General features: G+C 33.6%; 3 protein-coding genes across 6 annotated transcripts; 1 reads left to right on the top strand and 2 right to left on the bottom strand.

Annotated features, from left to right (window-relative positions):
- Nucleotides 1–1,091: 1,091 nt before the first annotated feature.
- LOC105783860 (receptor-like protein 7) lies at nucleotides 1,092–4,052 on the bottom strand. The gene has a single exon (XM_012609545.2). The coding sequence runs from the start codon at nucleotides 4,050–4,052 to the stop codon at nucleotides 1,092–1,094; it is 2,961 nt and encodes a 986-aa protein (XP_012464999.1).
- Nucleotides 4,053–8,746: 4,694 nt separating this feature from the next.
- LOC105784285 (putative pentatricopeptide repeat-containing protein At1g53330) lies at nucleotides 8,747–10,626 on the top strand. The gene has a single exon (XM_012610130.2). It carries the CDS (start codon nucleotides 8,998–9,000, stop codon nucleotides 10,408–10,410), a length of 1,413 nt encoding a protein of 470 aa, XP_012465584.1. The 5' UTR covers nucleotides 8,747–8,997; the 3' UTR covers nucleotides 10,411–10,626.
- Nucleotides 10,627–11,963: 1,337 nt separating this feature from the next.
- On the bottom strand, nucleotides 11,964–17,121 carry LOC105783179 (uncharacterized). 4 transcript variants are annotated; one of them, XM_012608467.2, is made up of 7 exons: nucleotides 15,920–17,115; nucleotides 14,809–15,045; nucleotides 13,986–14,075; nucleotides 13,459–13,608; nucleotides 13,178–13,302; nucleotides 12,541–12,670; nucleotides 11,964–12,249 (listed from the first exon to the last, which is right to left on the bottom strand). In XM_012608467.2, exons 1-7 carry the CDS (start codon nucleotides 16,466–16,468, stop codon nucleotides 12,124–12,126), a joined length of 1,407 nt encoding a protein of 468 aa, XP_012463921.1. In that variant the 5' UTR covers nucleotides 16,469–17,115; the 3' UTR covers nucleotides 11,964–12,123. The 4 variants fall into 4 exon arrangements, with proteins under 4 accessions (XP_012463921.1, XP_012463922.1, XP_012463924.1 ...); XM_012608468.2 differs by lacking the exon at nucleotides 11,964–12,249 and adding an exon at nucleotides 12,256–12,437 and having other exon boundaries at nucleotides 15,920–17,117; XM_012608470.2 differs by lacking the exon at nucleotides 11,964–12,249 and having other exon boundaries at nucleotides 12,568–12,705; nucleotides 15,920–17,120.
- Between the last annotated feature and the right edge of the window lie 526 nt (nucleotides 17,122–17,647).

Raw genomic sequence — 17,647 nt, forward strand, 5'->3', positions numbered from 1 at the left:
ATAAAATTATTAAATATTAATTTACAAATAATATATATTATTTAAAAAAAAATATAAGACCAGGCCCAAATGGGCTTGAGTTATAAAAATAGACAAGCTTGAATAAAATTTTAAGTACATTTAGAATCTTATCGAACTTAAATGTTTATGTGTTAATATCATGCCTAAACTCGAATCAAATCCGACTCATAAACACCTTTACATGAAACTACATTCAAAATTTTGTGGAGGGCCACTAATTATATTCATAATTATTGTTTTCTACACTTGATTCATTTTTCCATCTAAATTTGGTCGTTGTAGCGGGATTTTATAATTTCGAAATGCCCCCATATGTCCTGCGAAAGCTTGAGTATGTAATGAAAAAGTTAAAAGTTTTTGTGAATTACGTAAATCAAAAGGGTTTAAACACTATTATCCTTTTCCTATTTTGATATTGTGTTAATAGAAAATTATTTAATAAATAATTAAATATCCTTCCATTTTGAATTATCTTTTCACTTATTTTTAAATTTTTATAAGATATCTGAATTCAAATAATTCTAAATTATCGAATTTTAAATTCTTCAAAATAGCATTTTACATTTATTTTAATATAGATAAAATAATTATTGAAAACGTATAATTTATTTTTAAGTGTTCAATAAAACCACTGAATTAATTTAATTTAAATAAATTTAAAAAAAAACTCACACGTTTGTTTAACATGTTAGTATCTTAAAATCTCAATTCAATAACACAATGGAAAACAGTATAAATATTTATTAACTACGAGTTATATGTTTCATGTGCAACACCTAAGGTCTTTTTATGCCTAACACATAAGTTAAAACTTAATAAATTATTAAATGTATCAAAGTAATTTTCTCTTTAAAAAACTATGAATAGTTGGTAGAACAAATGCATAAACCATGGATTAGAATATTATCTAAGAAAAAAAAAAAACATGAAGACAAACTAAGAACATCTTGTTACAACCATTCCGATCTTCAATGGATGCCCCAAATTTGAAAACTTATACCAGATCTTACAAAACTCAGGTTGAAACATGTTCCACTGTTTCTCTTATAGCAGAGGAAAAGAAAACACAATCATTTTGAATGTGTTCTGTTTTTAACCCACTTTGTAAACTTGGTTTGCAGATCCCTTTCAACTATTCTCACGATCCACCATGGTTTTCCGGTTGTGAAAACGATGTAACCAAAGCTTAATCCCAACACTGTTCCACATCCGTACCCCATCATTACAACTTCCCAAATAAAGGGTATTACGAAATCTTCATCTTCCCTAACCATTGGTGCAGGTGGTGCTGGTGTTGTTTCTCCGGCGGTGCTGCATTGCCTTGACAATGGCATGCCACACAATCCCAAGTTATCGCTGTACGAAACATTATCGAACGTGCTGAATTGATTCCCATTTGGAATCGCTCCCACTAGCTCGTTTTTTGAAAGATCTAACACTGCAAGAAATGTTAGATTTGTCAATTTCGAAGGAATTCTGCCGCTGAGCTTGTTGGATGATAGATCTAATGATTCAAGCGCTACTATGTTAGCGAAAGACAAAGGGATTGGACCGGCGAAGCTGTTGTGAGATAAGTTGAGGACTTGCAGGGAAAAGAGATCTCCGAGTTCCTCAGGAATTTGTCCAGTGAACAGGTTGTTTGAAAAATCCATGGCTGTTAAGATAGCCAAGGTTTTCAGAAACTCCAGCTCCAACCTTTTCATCGTAACATTGACTGGACTTTGGTAGTATTGATAGACATATCGAACTCGAGCATCAGTCTTGAATAAATATGACCCTGGAAGTTTCTCTTTGGGTGCATCTTTCATTGCTCTCAAATTACGGAAAAAATTTGCAGGCAAAGGGCCACTGAGTTCGTTCCGAGAGAAATCGATTATTTGCAGTGCGGAGAAGTTCGATGAAGCTATGGAATTGGAGATGGAACCATGGAATCTATTGGATCTCAGGATAAGAACTTGGAGACTTGGAAGTGAAGCTAACCAATGGGGAAATGTATCAGTTAAGTTGTTGTTCCCCAAGTTTAGAACTTCCAAGGAAGTACAGTTGGCCAATGATCGAGGCAGTGAACCTTCCAATTGATTGTCATTGAGGAGAAGATTCTTCAGCATATTATTCGTAAAAGAATCTGGGATTTTTCCATGGAAATTGTTCACCTGCAAATTTATGAACTGGAGACCATAGCTGTAGTTTCCAAGGCATTCTGGAATAGTTCCACTCATATTGTTCTTGGACAAGTCGAGAACCACCAATGAAGTCCAATTGCAGATCAAAGAAGGGATATTGCCAGTCAATTTATTCTCCGATATTAAAAGCAGACTCAAGTATGGTGGATTTGGAGGTGGAAGATTGAACCAAGTAGAGAGAATTGGCCCTTGAAGTAAGTTGGAATGAAGATCAAGAATCTGAAGATATTTTCCTGGAATCTGCTCCAAACTGGTTAGAAAATTGTTGGAAAGGTTCAACATGTTCAATCCCTCCCACCCTTCAGCTTCCAATTTAGAAATTCCACCTGAAATCTTGTTATTGGAAAGATCTAAAACCTCCACCTTCGATGTTCGAAAGAAACTCGGGAACTTCCTTACGCTACACGACGAGAATAATACTCTAGTAAGCTGAGGAAATGAATAGTTTACACCATCATAGCTGCTGCTTAATGATACTAAACCATTATTCGAAAGCTGAAGATCATAAAGATTTTCCAGCTTCGACAGCATGCTTGACTCGATGACACCACTAAAGTTATTTGACGAAAGAAGAAGGGATGAAAGGTTCTTAAGATCAAAAAGGGAAGAGGGTATTGGACCCTGAATGTCATTGAAACTCAAATCAATAACCATAACAGAATTAGGCTTCTGAAATTGGCCGATTGGACCAGTGAGTTTGTTATAGCTGAGGTCTATGGTTATCAAAGATGGCAAAGAAAACAACCATACCGGTACTCCACCACTTATAAGGTTATTAGTTAAGGTAAGATATTGAAGAAATTGCAGCCGAGTGACATGATTTGGCAGGGTTCCTTCTAATCGATTGTGAGACAAATCTATCTGAGTAACTTGGGTGAGGTTGAACACAGTTGTAGGAACCCGACCACTAAAATTGTTGGAACCAAATTTCAGAATAGTCAATTTGTCCAAGTTTTCAAAAACATCTGGAATCTCTCCTTGGAAATCGTTTTGAGTAAAATCTAGCAAGGTGATTTGAGTGAGGTTTCCAAACGATGAAGGAATTGATCCTTTGAAACGACAATAGTAAAGGTCTAACGACACAAGGGAAGGACTCAAGTTGGTCTTAGGGAGATAACCAGTGAGGTTTTCATTCCAAGCTAACTCTACATGTTTTAGATATGGAAGGCTGAAAACTTCACTTGGGAACTCCCCATGTAGCTGACAAGTTCCGAGAATCAATGTTTCCATTGATGAAGACAAGTTCGAGAAGGAAGCAACTGAAACACCTGACATATCTGTACCTTCTAGGACAAGGTTTCTTAATTTGGTTAAGTTTCGTGAAAGCCTGTCGAAACCTGTGGCATCAAATGTCAAACTAGAATAGGAGAGATCGAGTGAAACCAAACTCGACAAGAGGCTGATTTCATGTGGGATTAAGCCAGAGAAACCAGACCCGGAAAGATTAAGATAGGTTAAACTCACGAAGTGGTTAAATAATGGTGATGGGATAGAGCCATTGAAATCGTTGTAAGCAAAGTTGAGTTGTTGGAGTTGTCGAAGCTGGAAAAGGGTGGAGTTTGCATGGAGAGAACCCTGAAGACAGCCGCCACTGAGATCGATGGCAATTACATGACCGGTCTGCTCGTCGCAGCTAAGACCTTCCCAAGAACAGCAATCGGCGGTTTCGTTCCAGGAATTTGTCTGGGGGGAAGTAAACTGCATGCAGTAATCATTAAAAGAAAGGGTGTTCTTGAATTCAAGCAAGGAAGCTCTTTGATCTGAGAGACATAAATGAGTTGATGAACTCGATGTCGATGAACAAGCTAAAAACAGGACAAATATTTGAATGAAAACCCTAGTCACCATATTTTCTCAAGAAAAAATATAGCCAATGATACAAGTGAGATTGAGGTAAACTTGAAAATGAGTTTCCTAATAAAGAAATGTATATATATATTCCAACTCCACCAAATCTGCTTTCAAGTCGACCAACCAATGTCGGTAAATGAAGTACCGATTTTTAATTCATGATCTGATGAAGTTATTTTACTAGGAAGAAACACGGAAGAAGCAACCTAGGATAAAGAGTGTGCGTAAAGTTATGTCAGGTTGATTATTTCCTCGTAAATTTCATGAGCCAAGCTAAAAGTTTTTTATTATTTTCAAACAGAATATTAATTTATAAACTTCTAAAGAAATCAGGTCGAAACCTTACCTACCCATATGAAAGCAGGTCCCCATACAAAAATAAACAAATTGATAGGATGATATTTGTTAACTTCTAGAACAAACTATTATCAATTTCATCACTTAATTAAAAAATTTATACTTTAGTCATTAAATTTTCAAAATTATTTTTATCACCCAACTATTAATTAGTACGTTTCTAGTTGCTATAATAATAATAATTTTAATCCTCAATTTTCTATTAATTTGACCCGATTATAAATAAATGATAAAAAATATTTTTAAAATTTTATAGTTCTAAAATTAAAATTAAAGTAGATACAATTTTCAAGTATAGATAAAATGAGAGAAAATAAGGAAAATTACTTTTAAATACTCCAAATTAATTTGAATTGATTATGAAAAAGATAATTTTGTGGTATATTTTTATATTTTTGCCAAAAAAATGACACTGGAGTCAATTTCACAAGCTTCTATAATACTAGTTATGAAGGTTCTTCAAGGGCATGGAACTTGACTTTAAGGTATTACTAGTTTGGTTTTGAGAAACACTAAGGAAGCACATAATGATCTAACATTTTTTTTTTAGTTTTGTTTTGTTTTCAATTTGTTGTTGGATTCTATTGAATGACAATTTTATTTTTTCCCATACAAATTAGTTCTTCAACAACAACATTTTCGAGATTTTAATTTTCTATAATTTATATATATATATATATATTTTAAATAATTTTGAGTTTTTTATAATGTTTATATTGAATCAAAGTCAAATTAATAAAAATAAAAAGAATAGGACTAAAATTGTTATTATACCAACTAAAAAAGTACCACTTAAAGTTGGGTAACAAAAAATAATTTCGAAATATGTAGCAATTAAAACAAAAATTTACCCATAATTTAGTGAGTCACCCTTTAATATAACGATAAAAGTATTATATTACATGGCATATAAACTTGGATTTAATTCCAAATTTCCTTCATATATATATATATATATATATATAGTGAACAACATACTAAGTGTAACACGCCCTAACCCGTATCCGTCGCCGGATTAGGGTTACAGAGGATTTCCGTACTATCAGAACATTAGGCAATATGTCATTCAATAACATAAACATATCATAAATCAATCATACATATAAATACCGTCTCCAAATTGAGCCCTCGAGGCCCTAAAAATATCTTAGGAGCAAATCAGGACCAATTTGAAATCATTTGGGAAGTCTAGGAAAAATTCACAAAATTTTGGAAACAAGGGTCACACGGTTGAGACACATGTCCGTGTATCAAGCCATGTAACCTTCGAACGAGGGACACCTGACCGTGTCCCAGCTCGTGTCATCACCCGTGTAACTTTCTAAGTTGCCCCACATGCTCGTGTGTCAGGCCTTGTAACTCACTGACTTGTATACAAATGAACTCTCAGATGACACACGACCGTGTCGCTAGGCCGTGTGTGGGACACATGCCTGTGTCTCAGGCTATGTGGACCCCAAAATGAATCTTAAACAACAAGTTTACCATTTCAAGCTTACTTGGAACCTAAGTAAACCATTTACCAGCCAAAAGACCTATTCAAAATGACCTTAAACAAGCTAAAAACATGTTAAATCATCCATCTAACACTCAACCAATATGCCACTCATAGGCACCTCAAACACATACAAATAATACCTACTTAAACATGTCAAAAATACCACAATTAATGCATAAAAATCTCATTCCATATTAAGCTTAAAAACACAACATAATTGACCATTCTCACTCCAACATTTTTTACCAAAATGCTTTATACATCTACTATTAAAAAGTGTTCCAAAAGGACTTACCTAGTCATGCATCATAAGTCCATTACCATTCATTATGAACAAGCATAAACATACCAAATTTTAACATTTACATATTCACCAAAACATCATAACACCAAAGACTTCTCCTATTACAAGCCACTTTAACCAACTACCAACAAGTACCAAAATGACTACCAAGATAAAGATAATAGTGTGTGAGCTTCCAAGCCGATCCAATCAAAGTAATGATTCCAACAGTCCTACAAAATCAAATCAAACTAATAAACATAAAGAAGCTTAGTAAGTTCGATAAGTAAACTCATTTTCTATCAAATACCAAATTTTCAAAAGATGTTAACCTTTATAACACCGACAATAAGCCTGTTAGGCACTAAGCCTAAATAACACCAGCACTAAGCCTACTAGGCACAAAGCCTGAATAACACCAACACAAAGCCTGAATAACACCGACACTAAGCCTGCTAGGCACAAATCCTGAATAACAGTATAGCTCAACACTTAAACATCATTCCATAACAGACTTTAAAGATTTAAATCACTAACAAGGAATTTAATTCAACTAATGATAAACGTAAAACGAACTTACATGATTAGTTTGCAGTAATCGCAAAGCACAAGAACTACTCCAAAATCTTTCCTTTTCCATGATCATCAGCAAGTTCGTAATCTAAAACAATAGTTTTATTCAAATAAGTACTTCTAAAATTCAATTTAATCCATAATTCAATTTTATGTAAAACTACTATTTCCCCTAACATTTTAACTTTTTCACAATTTAGTCATTAAGCTTATAACTTAAAATTTAACCATTTAAAACAAAATCCATGTTAATCAAACATGCAAGGGACCTTGAAACAACCCATGTTTATCATCATTTCATATTAAAACCCTAGAATTTATACCTTTAACAATTTAGTCCCTAATTTCCAAAATTCATCAAAAATTACTTTACAAAACTTGTTTATTTCTCAACAAAGATTCATAATCTACCATTAAACACCAAAACTCATTCAAAAACATTCATGACAAACCCCTCAACCTTTAAAAATTTTACAAATTGACCATCGGGCTAGCTAGATTAAGTTAAAATGATCCCGAAAACATAAAAATTATTAAAAACAAGGCTTGAATGCATACCATGCAAGAAGAAATAGAAACAGAAGCTCTCTCCCCCTTCAAATGGTGATTTTGGCAAGAACAAGATGATAGCTTGTTTTCATCTTTTCTTAACTAAATTTTCCTTTTAATTACTAATTTACTATTTTAACCTTTAAAAAATTCCATAATTACATTAATACCTTGCCATGCACATCCACTAACTCATACATATGGTCTAATTACCATCTAAGTCCATTCACTTTAAAGTTTCAAAGCCATTGGACCCTTTTAGCTAATAGAATTCTGATTTTACATTTTTACAATTTAGTCCTTTTCACTTAATTAATCATGCAGACATCAAAATTTCTTAATGAAATTTTAAAACGACCTTACTAATATCCCATAGATATTAAACTAATAGGAAAATAATAATTTACTTGTCGAATTTATGATTCCGAAATCATTATTTCGAATTCACTGAAAATAAATTGTTATTGAGAGAAAAACTTATTGTCGGGACAAAAATGCATCCAACAATAGACATTTTTATTTCTTTATCCAAAAGCAACCGACTTAAAATCTTATATTCCTATATATAATAGTTTTATTGAGAGAAAGTATAGGTTGAAGATGTTCGCCGAATTGCATTGGGCATTGGAAATGGTCAAACATGGATGATGGATAGGACAAGGTAATCATTGTCAAGGAGGCAAAATAAAATATAACACATAAATCACTGTATGGTTTGTAAATTTGACTTTTACATTTAGAATTTTTCATTTTAAGATCATACTACTCCAATAAATAATAGTCAAATCCATACCATTTTATCTCATAAATTCATTGACCCCTTCGATAGAATAGGTTTCTGGTTTGACTTCATTTCCCACTCATACGTTATGCACCATAATTAATGTACACTGATTTAAGCTTTTTGCAGAAAAACCCCGCATTCACATTACAACATATAATTTAGCATAAACACTCAAATCAACTTGTTTTTAATGATTTCTAGCTATTGGTTTCTGTTCACATAACGATTTGTTTTCTCTCTAAAAGAATATATTATTTTAAGTTCTCATTTAATTTTTTTACTTTCTTTCTAAGATGAAAAAAAGTTAACCACATACATATGAATTGCGACATGGATGTCACGTCAACAATTAATTAATTATTAACATGACGTACACATGGATGCTACATCAGCAAAATTAACGGACATTAACTTTTCTATTCATCTCAGGGTAATTTTACAAATAATACAAATAATTTTTCTTTTAAATCGGAGAGCCAAATAATACACATTTTCTATTTGTGGTGTGAATGGGTGTTGGGTATTGCTTTAGTCATCAAATATTTATTATTTAATGAAGCAGTACACTGTATATTTTATAAATTAATATTACATTATTTCTTAATGGATGGTGTGGTAATTTAGGTAGATGGAAATCCATAACATAACATAACATATGAGATAATGTTAAAGATGGCATTTGTGTGAGAGTGAAATGAATAGAGATGGGATAAAATGTGGTTTAGTTACATTCGAAAATAATATTGTTTTGTTTGTAAAATGTAAACCCAAACCACACATCTAAATTTTGCACATTCTGATATATGGATCATCATCATGTTTGTTTGGCTCTTTCAAACTTCCAAATCCCAGAAACCAGAAAGAACGGAATATATATATAAATAAAATCCACACTCAAATGCAACAAACCAATGCCGAAGACATGAAAATTCCAAAACCCATCTCTCCTTTTAGGCTCTCCTCTCTTCTTCGCACCCAAAAAGACCCAACCCTAGCCTTCAACCTTTTCAAAAACCCAATCCCAGACCTCCGTCCTACCGCTAAACCTTTCCGTTACTCCCTTCTTTCCTATGACCTCATCATCACCAAGCTCGGTCGCGTCAAAATGTTCCAAGAAATGGAACAAGTTCTTCACCAACTCAAAAGCGACACGCGCATAGTCCCAGAGGAGATCATTTTTTGCAATGTCATCAAGTTTTATGGTCGGGCCAAGTTACACGACCGTGCACTGCAAGTGTTCGATGAAATGCCTCAGTATCGTTGCCCAAGGACCGTAAAGGCTGTGAACTCGTTGTTGCATGCGCTTTTGACAAGCGAAAAGTTTGATGATATGAAGCAAGTGTTTTTGGGTATGGAAAAATATGCCCGCCCGGATGCTTGTACTTACAATATATTGATCCGTGCCTGCTGTTTAAATGGGTGTTTGGATGATGCTTGGAACCTGTTTGATGAAATGCAGAGGAAAGGCGTGAAGCCAGATCAGGTGACGTTTGGGACGTTGATTAATGCGCTCTGCGTGGAATTGAAGATAAAGGAAGCGTTTAAGTTGAAAAATGACATGGTTAAGATTCATAAAGTATCTCCAAATACTCGTCTTTATGAGGGGATGATTACAGGGCTTTGTAGTATTGGTGAGTTGACTTGGGCCTTCAGGCTTAAGGATGAAATGATTACGAATTATATGAAACCGAATTCGGGTATATACAACACTTTAATTAGTGGGCTTTTTAATGTTGGGAGGCAGGATGAGGCTTGCAGGGTCTTTGAGGAAATGGAGTTGAATGGGATTAAACCGGATACAACAACATACAATGTGATGATTAATGAGTTTTGTAAGGTGAAAGATTTTGGATCAGCTTATAGAGTGCTTAAAGAAATGCCTGATAAAGGGTGTAAACCAAACATCATTAGTTATAACATGTTGATTGGCGTGTTATGCAAAGATGGGAAATGGAGTGAAGCAAATGATTTATTCGAAGATATACCAGGGCAGGGGTGTAAACCTGATGTTGTGTCCTATAGGATGCTTTTTGATGGGCTTTGTGGTGGATCACAGTTGAAGAAAGCAGCATTCATTTTGGATGAGATGGTTTTCAAGGGCTATGTACCACATTCTGCAAGTATACACAAATTTGTTTCTGGGTTGTGTCAGGTAGAGAACATGAAGTTATTATTCAGAGTTTTGGAGAGTCTAGCAAAACGAAATGCCGTTGATGAAGGTACATGGTTAATGGTGGTTTCTAGGGTTTTCCAGGAAGACGATCATAAACTGTGTATTGCATCTCAGATTCTTGATGATCTGCTGCTGTAGTGCTGCATTATCCGAGTTGGTAATTTGATACCCTTAGGCAACTATATCATTGGTTTGAGAAACATCTGCGTACAGCCTGTGAAGGAAGTTTAGGGGTAACAACAATCATCTTGCTCTGGGTTTAAAAGCCTCCTACAAATAACCCAAGCAATAATTGAATTAAGTTTCTCTGTAGTTAATTAAACTAAATATAATATAGTGAGGATTGAGGTTTTATGGATGGATTTTATTTCTTAAGGAAATTATTTAAAAGAAGCAAATGTGAATCATATATTTCAAAAGAAAAACGAAAAAAGGTTATCCACATTCCACCTCAACCAATTTATCATGCGTGTTTAGTCCAACAAGAGGGGTTCATCATTTTTGCCTTGTGCACATCCATTTTGTTCTTAGAGAAAAACCAAAAAAGTTAATTAAGACTTAATCCATTAAATTAATAGACAGAATAATCAGATTGTTACATATGTGGCAGCGGTTAATTTAATTTTTATTTTTTATAAAATAAATTGTAAATAATCATAAATATTATTAAAATGTTATCAAAATTTTGGAATTTTATAAAATAATTAGAAAATAGATTTATAAAATTTATATATATAAAATCATAAAACTTATAAAAATTCATAAAAAATAGAAAAAAGGCACTTATTGCTTCCTCATTTTAAAAATTAAACCCTAAAACCAAAATAAATGTGTGGCATTAGACCAATCATTGGATAATAGGAATAATCAAGTCGTTGGATCATTTTCATGTTGAATTAAATGTTTCCAACTTTCCACAAATAAAATGACAATTGTGAGACCCTCTCCTTTTTATTCATAATTTATTACTTTCATTTTTTTATCTCCAATTTTTAAGTACAGTATAGTAGTTTAGACCTCAATAGATTAAAATTGTTCGCTAAGTATTGTATGCTATAAGACATTTTTGGTACAATTAGATACTATAAAACCAAAATTTCATTATCCAACAACTACAAATATTAGTAGCATAAATATTCTGACAACTATTCTCATTATCCAATGATTGATTTGATGCCATATGTTAATTTTCAGAATTTTTTTGTTATTTATATATAATATTTTCTTTTTAAAAAATTATACTTATTCTTTGTAATTCATTAGAATTTGTATGGTTTTTCAAATTTTATAGATTTATATAATTTTAAAAAATTATATAAATTTATAAACTTCTTTTTATAAGCTTAAATAAAATTTAATTATTTTTTGTGTTGTCCTCCGATTGAGAATTGCGAGTGAATGACGTGAAAATTCTGTCAATATAAACTTGATTTGTTAATAAGGTTTTCGACTCTTAATTTGGATAATTAGAGTTCAAATCCAACAATCTTAAACACCAAAAACGTAGTGAAAATTCATTCTTATAGAGGACCTTCCTGATCCAACCACAAAGTACAAACTAAACATTTTCCTTTTTCAAGTTAATGTCCCACATATACAGCATTTAGGACTCTAAGGAAAAGAAAAAATAAACCAAAATTTGACCTGATATTTATAGAACAAGAATCAGCAGGAAGAAGTAAAATGTAGAATTTGAAACCAAAAGAAAAAAGAGCGATGAATATCCAAATTTAGATCAGAAATTAGTGTAGTTAAGAGAGGTAACATCGTGGTATTCACGTGATATCATTTGTCTACGTGCATGACACTTTATATATACACTTCTACACCATGCTTTGGGTGTCAAACTTATCAAAATTCAATTACGTTGTTTATCTGAACAGAAAAGGATGGACGTCCCACACTGGACAGCGGCGTGTCAACTCTTACTACTATCCCCGAGTTCCCAACATTTCCGTTCCACTTAGAACGCCCGAGCTGTGTAATTGGTAAACACAACAGAAGCATGAGCTATAAACATCATGAATATGAGCATCCAAGTAATTTGTCTTCAATGAAGGTGCGTGTGCAAGCAAATGGGAAAAAGAACTCGATGGCACAATGGAATAACATCATCATCGAGACGAAAAGTCGAGAAAAGGGTCAAAGCTCAAAAATTCCAGAAGCTGATATGAAGAATACTGGATTTCACAATTTTTGCAAATGCAAACAAACAAGTCTTATAGATGAAATGAGCTTTAAAAGAAGACCCGCATTGTAATAACTTACTGATATTGATGCAAATGCAGAAGGATGTGCCACCAAAGAACAGCCGCATATCAGATTGAGATTATCCTTCACTGTGTGAATAACTTCTGCTCGCAACCCTGGATTACTTCCACCGAATGTTGGACACAAGCTAATCATCGATGTAGCAAACAATATAGTGAAGACCTCGAAGGATGTAATACATACAAAAAACTATCACATGATAACCAGAAGAAATATATAAATAAAGTGAAACAAGGGAAAAAGGAACCATACAGGAAGAACAAAGTCTGTGCAGAAGCAATATGAAAAAACTTGTTAAATGACCCAACTGAAATTTGTTTTTCCACAAACAGAAGTTCAAGTCTCAAGTGTTTTACCCATGATTACACGAAATGCAAGACGAAAACTATAATTTATGGACCTTGAAAAGTTGTCATGTTGAGTACTTAAGGTGGCATTCATGTGTATGAAAATCATGCAATTCAGGTTCAATTTACAAGAAATTCATGCAATTTGTAAGAAAACTTAATGAAGATCTTGAAAGGCAGTGTATGAAAGGTAATATCCTCGAACATGAATTGTAAGTGCAGGCAAGGAGACATAGATTTACAAACTCTAAACCGTTGCAAATGAACACAAATAAGGAGAATCTCACCTAAATTGAATGGATGGCTTCATCATGAGCCCAGACCGCTTCCAAGCCAAGGCTTGTGAAAGACCCAGTGCAAATGATTTGTCAGGCCATAGAACCATTGGTGTGATACGAGTTCCCCATTTATTCTGATGAAATATCCGCAAAAAAAGTTTCAGCACTCTTACAGAAGGCACCCCAAAATAGAATAGTGAATCCTTACGCCAAAGTTGTTTCAGAAAAACTAAATAACTACAACTTCTGATGCCTGTCATGTTGGCAGGCAGTAAGAGCTCAAGACTGACCTTGCATGAGAAACTATATCTCATTTCCCCTGGATATTGGCCCTGAGCCTGAAGAAGGCCCCCACAAAGAGGAAGGAAAGCACTTGTTGTCAGCCCCTCACCAGATACGTAGGTCAACTGTCCATTTGGAAATTGCAAATCTACAAACGACTGAATAAAAGAAAGGAGAGTAAACATGGCAAAGAGATTGTCTATGTTAGAAAATCACCTCAAGCAGATAAAACTTTCTTGAATATTTAGTGCAGAAAGCTAAGAAGTCAGGAGGATTGTCTCAGCTATCACCAAAGTCCATTACTTACTATGAAGGTTGTTTCTAGGAAGATGATAAAAGTACAAACCGCTGTTCTTAAGTGTGCAGTAAAACAGAAAAATTACGTTTCTCCACTATTATAGATAATAGTTATCTTAGAAACAAGAAAGCTGGAAATTTAGAATATTTTAATTCCAGTAACTAATATTTTGGAAACTCAGTCTGTTGAAACAGAAGCATAAACACTTAGAAAGTGATGTAAATGCTGCCAACTTACACATGCTAAAGGTTTAAGACAGAGCATCGACATTAATAGCCACCTCCTATGCTTTGACCACACTGCAGGACAAAGAGAATGCATTCCATTCTGAAACCAAATAGATTATAATCAAATAAGAACCGACAAGAAAAGATAACAATTAGCAAAATATCAAAACATGACGTTCAAGCCATATTATTTGCTTTCACTTTTCAATATAAGCACTACTATGTAAAATTATTAGGTGCCTCTTATCGAGCAAAAGTAAACTAAAATGATCCAGACACTTAAAACTTGGAGAAAAGAACGTAAAAGCTATCAATGTTATAGAATTAAAACTAAAACTTGAAATATTTTTATCCTAACTTAAGCAACACTTGCTTGAGCTTAAAATTTAGTCACATAAAAAAAGTTAAGCAGATTAAATGAGCTCAGGAACAAATCCAAATTTAGGTGAAAAAGAAATTAAACAACTACTCTGGAGAAAGTAAATTGACTCACAAAGAAATGTGTTTACTGTTTCATGTTTTTTACCATAAAACTAGACCAAACATGAACTACAGCGGAGATCAAAGGACATACAAAGAAGATGAGAGGGGAAAGGGAGAGAGTTGAAATAATTTCATCCCATATTTACTTGATTCAGTAGAAATTCGCATCATCAAGCAATAGATCAGATAACCTTAATACTACCACATTAAGCACAAACTGTTGACATTTTTGTGCCAAAGACACTGCAAAATTGAGTTTCACAGAACATAAATGCAATTCACAGGGTAGTCCAATTTCCTTTGTCAAAAAATTTACTAGCACCAATTGTTCTCTGAAACGATTATCATACCTTCCTATCATAACCATACCACAGCAAATGTTGCTTTGATAGATGAACTGGTAAAAGAAGTGTTGTATCTCGTACAAAGAGCACTGGTCCAAGCTGGATAAGAAATAAAGAGTTGTCATTCCTTGATGTGGAATTGGCATTTGATGCCTCTACTCTCCATAGGTCTCCCCTTGCAACCAAAGAACTTTCTAAATCTCGTGTTCTACTCTCAAATGTTGAGGTAATATTTATAACTCCCTGAAGCCAAACAAAGATTAACAATGAGAAACAAAACAATTAAGACATACATGCAATATTAGTAGTAGAAAAAAATGTGAAGTGAGAGGAAATCAACCAATTCAAAACCACACATAAATTCCGCATTTGTTTCACAAAATGGAAACAAAAGGAACCCTATCACTTCTATTCATATGAAGGGAAAAAGAACAGATAATATTCATAACATATAGTAGCTACATTAGGCCAAACAGATGCCTCTATAGAAAGTATTTACTGCTAGCTTAAAACTTGAAAAAGACCTATCCTAGCTAATGGCAAGCCCAAGATTTGTATTTGTTCCTACCTGTCTTAGAAATAATTAATGAAGGTGTGTGCACAACAAAATTAGATGCATATCATATTTCAGCATGAACAGAAATATAAAACTAACTACCACTCTCCCATCAGTTAGGTCAAACAGGTAATATTCATGCATATAGTAGCTAACAGTTAGGCCAAACAGATGCCTCTATAGAAAGTACTTACTGTTAACTTCGAACTTGAAAAAGAATTATATCATAGGTAATGGCAATTATATTTCACTATGAACAGCAATATAATACTAACTACTACTCTCCCATCAGTTTTAAACCTTCTGGTTTCCTCGAGAACAAGTTAACCTATGCATCAATTATGTAAAAAAGACATCCCCATTTCCATTTACTAAACTTATCACTTATGACAATTTAGGATTGAAATTGCTTCTTATATATCGGCACTCGCCGCAATTAGTAAATCAATCTTACAAGCTTAAACAGTAATTTCTCAAGAATTTAACACAAACAAAGTTCATAAACTCAAGTACCAAACTATCCCCCAAAAAGATTCCCAAATTATTGATCTGTTTGTTTACCTGTGGTCTCCCAAGTAGTCCAGCAGACTTCAAATTAAACCCTGGAATCTCCTCATCTCCCACTCCCTCTGAATGACCCTCATTACCCATAAACCCAAAATCCTTTGAATCCGAAAATCCTACCAAACCCTCCATATCATTAACACCCACCTCAGCCTTCTGCCCTTTCACACTCATATCACCTCTAACCGACACAACTGCACTCTCCTCAGCTCGAAACGGGATCGGTAACCTCCGGAAGAATTGTTGCACCAACCCGTTTAAGCCAGCACCAAAGTCCGCCCCGACTTGGCCAATCCTGTTCCCGATGTCTCCGATGTCAAAAATAGCAGAATTATCAATGGGAAGACCAAAATCCTTGTTAGCAAAGGATTGGGATGGGAACTCGAGGTCAAAAGGCTTGGATTTTGGAGGATTTGGCCATGGAAACGAAGGTGGGATCATGTGGGATTGGATTAAACCAGTAAAACCTTGAGCTAGCCGATCGGCAAGGTCCTGGCCATGGCGTTGGACCTCTTCCCAGGCTTCAAATGACCTTTCTACGGACATTGAAGCAGCCAATCTAAAAATTCATAAGGAAACTAAATTGGGGTCTTTGGCTTTTGTAGGGACTAATTGATGGGCAAGAAATCAAATAAATCCGTTTCTTAGGGTAAACTAATGAGTTCCCCCAAATTTCAAAAAGAAAAAAATTCAAAGCTTCAAAGGAAAATCAAACTTTCAAATCAACCCAGATAATTAAAAATCTTCAATTTAAAAGCATTTTTAAACTTAAAGAAGGCAATGGATTTATTAGTCAGATCAGACTCTGAGATTTCGATTTTATTTTTGTTGTTGAAATATATATATATATATATATATATATATATGATTGTGTGTATATTTGTCCAAAAGGAATCCGTGAAATTTGTACCGTCTGAGTTTCAAAAAGAGTAAAATTAGGGTTCTAAACTTGATGGGCTTGAGAGGAAATAAAAGATTTTTCTCTCTAATTTTGAAATTGAAGAAAGAATTTAAAGAATTCGGCAGAATCAAATGAAAAATAGAGTGTAAAGAAGAGAAGAACAGGAAAAAGGTGGGGTTTCCATTTTTTTAAATTAAATTTATAATAAGTTAAAAGCTTTGAGATTGTTGAGGGAGATGAACGTGCGGCTATTGAGATAGAGAGTTTTTTTCTTATATCTTTTGTGAAAATTTTTAAGGAAAAATTGATTTGGAATATAACGAGTCCCTGATATTTATTCGAAAATATTTCTGGGTACAATTAATCATAAGAATACAAACACATGGTATAGTACAAACATAGAACACTACAAATTGATATATAAATCTGTGTGTAAAATAATCTCACATCATCATCATTATTAGATTAACTTGATGATGTCCAAGAGCCCAAGCCTTTGATAGTATATTCTCTTCATTATTTCATATTCTAATTTTACAGATATTATCACTATACTTTATCAAGATAACGACCGCCAATAATAATTTCGATAGATCTAGCAACATTTTTACCTTAGCAAATCACATAGACCAGAAACTAAAACTAAAATATCACTACTTTTAGGGAAAACATAATGAACAAAATAAAAATCACAATATTGTAAACTGAAATAATAAATAAATAAAAGAAAATCACAAAATATTATTGAAGAAGTTGCAACTAATGACCAGCACCAACAAAGCAAAGATTTGATTTAAAAACTTGAGCAATTGAGGTTTTATCTT

Source organism: Gossypium raimondii, chromosome 13 (genome assembly GCF_025698545.1).
Source record: "Gossypium raimondii isolate GPD5lz chromosome 13, ASM2569854v1, whole genome shotgun sequence".
NCBI classification, from domain to species: domain Eukaryota; kingdom Viridiplantae; phylum Streptophyta; class Magnoliopsida; order Malvales; family Malvaceae; genus Gossypium; species Gossypium raimondii.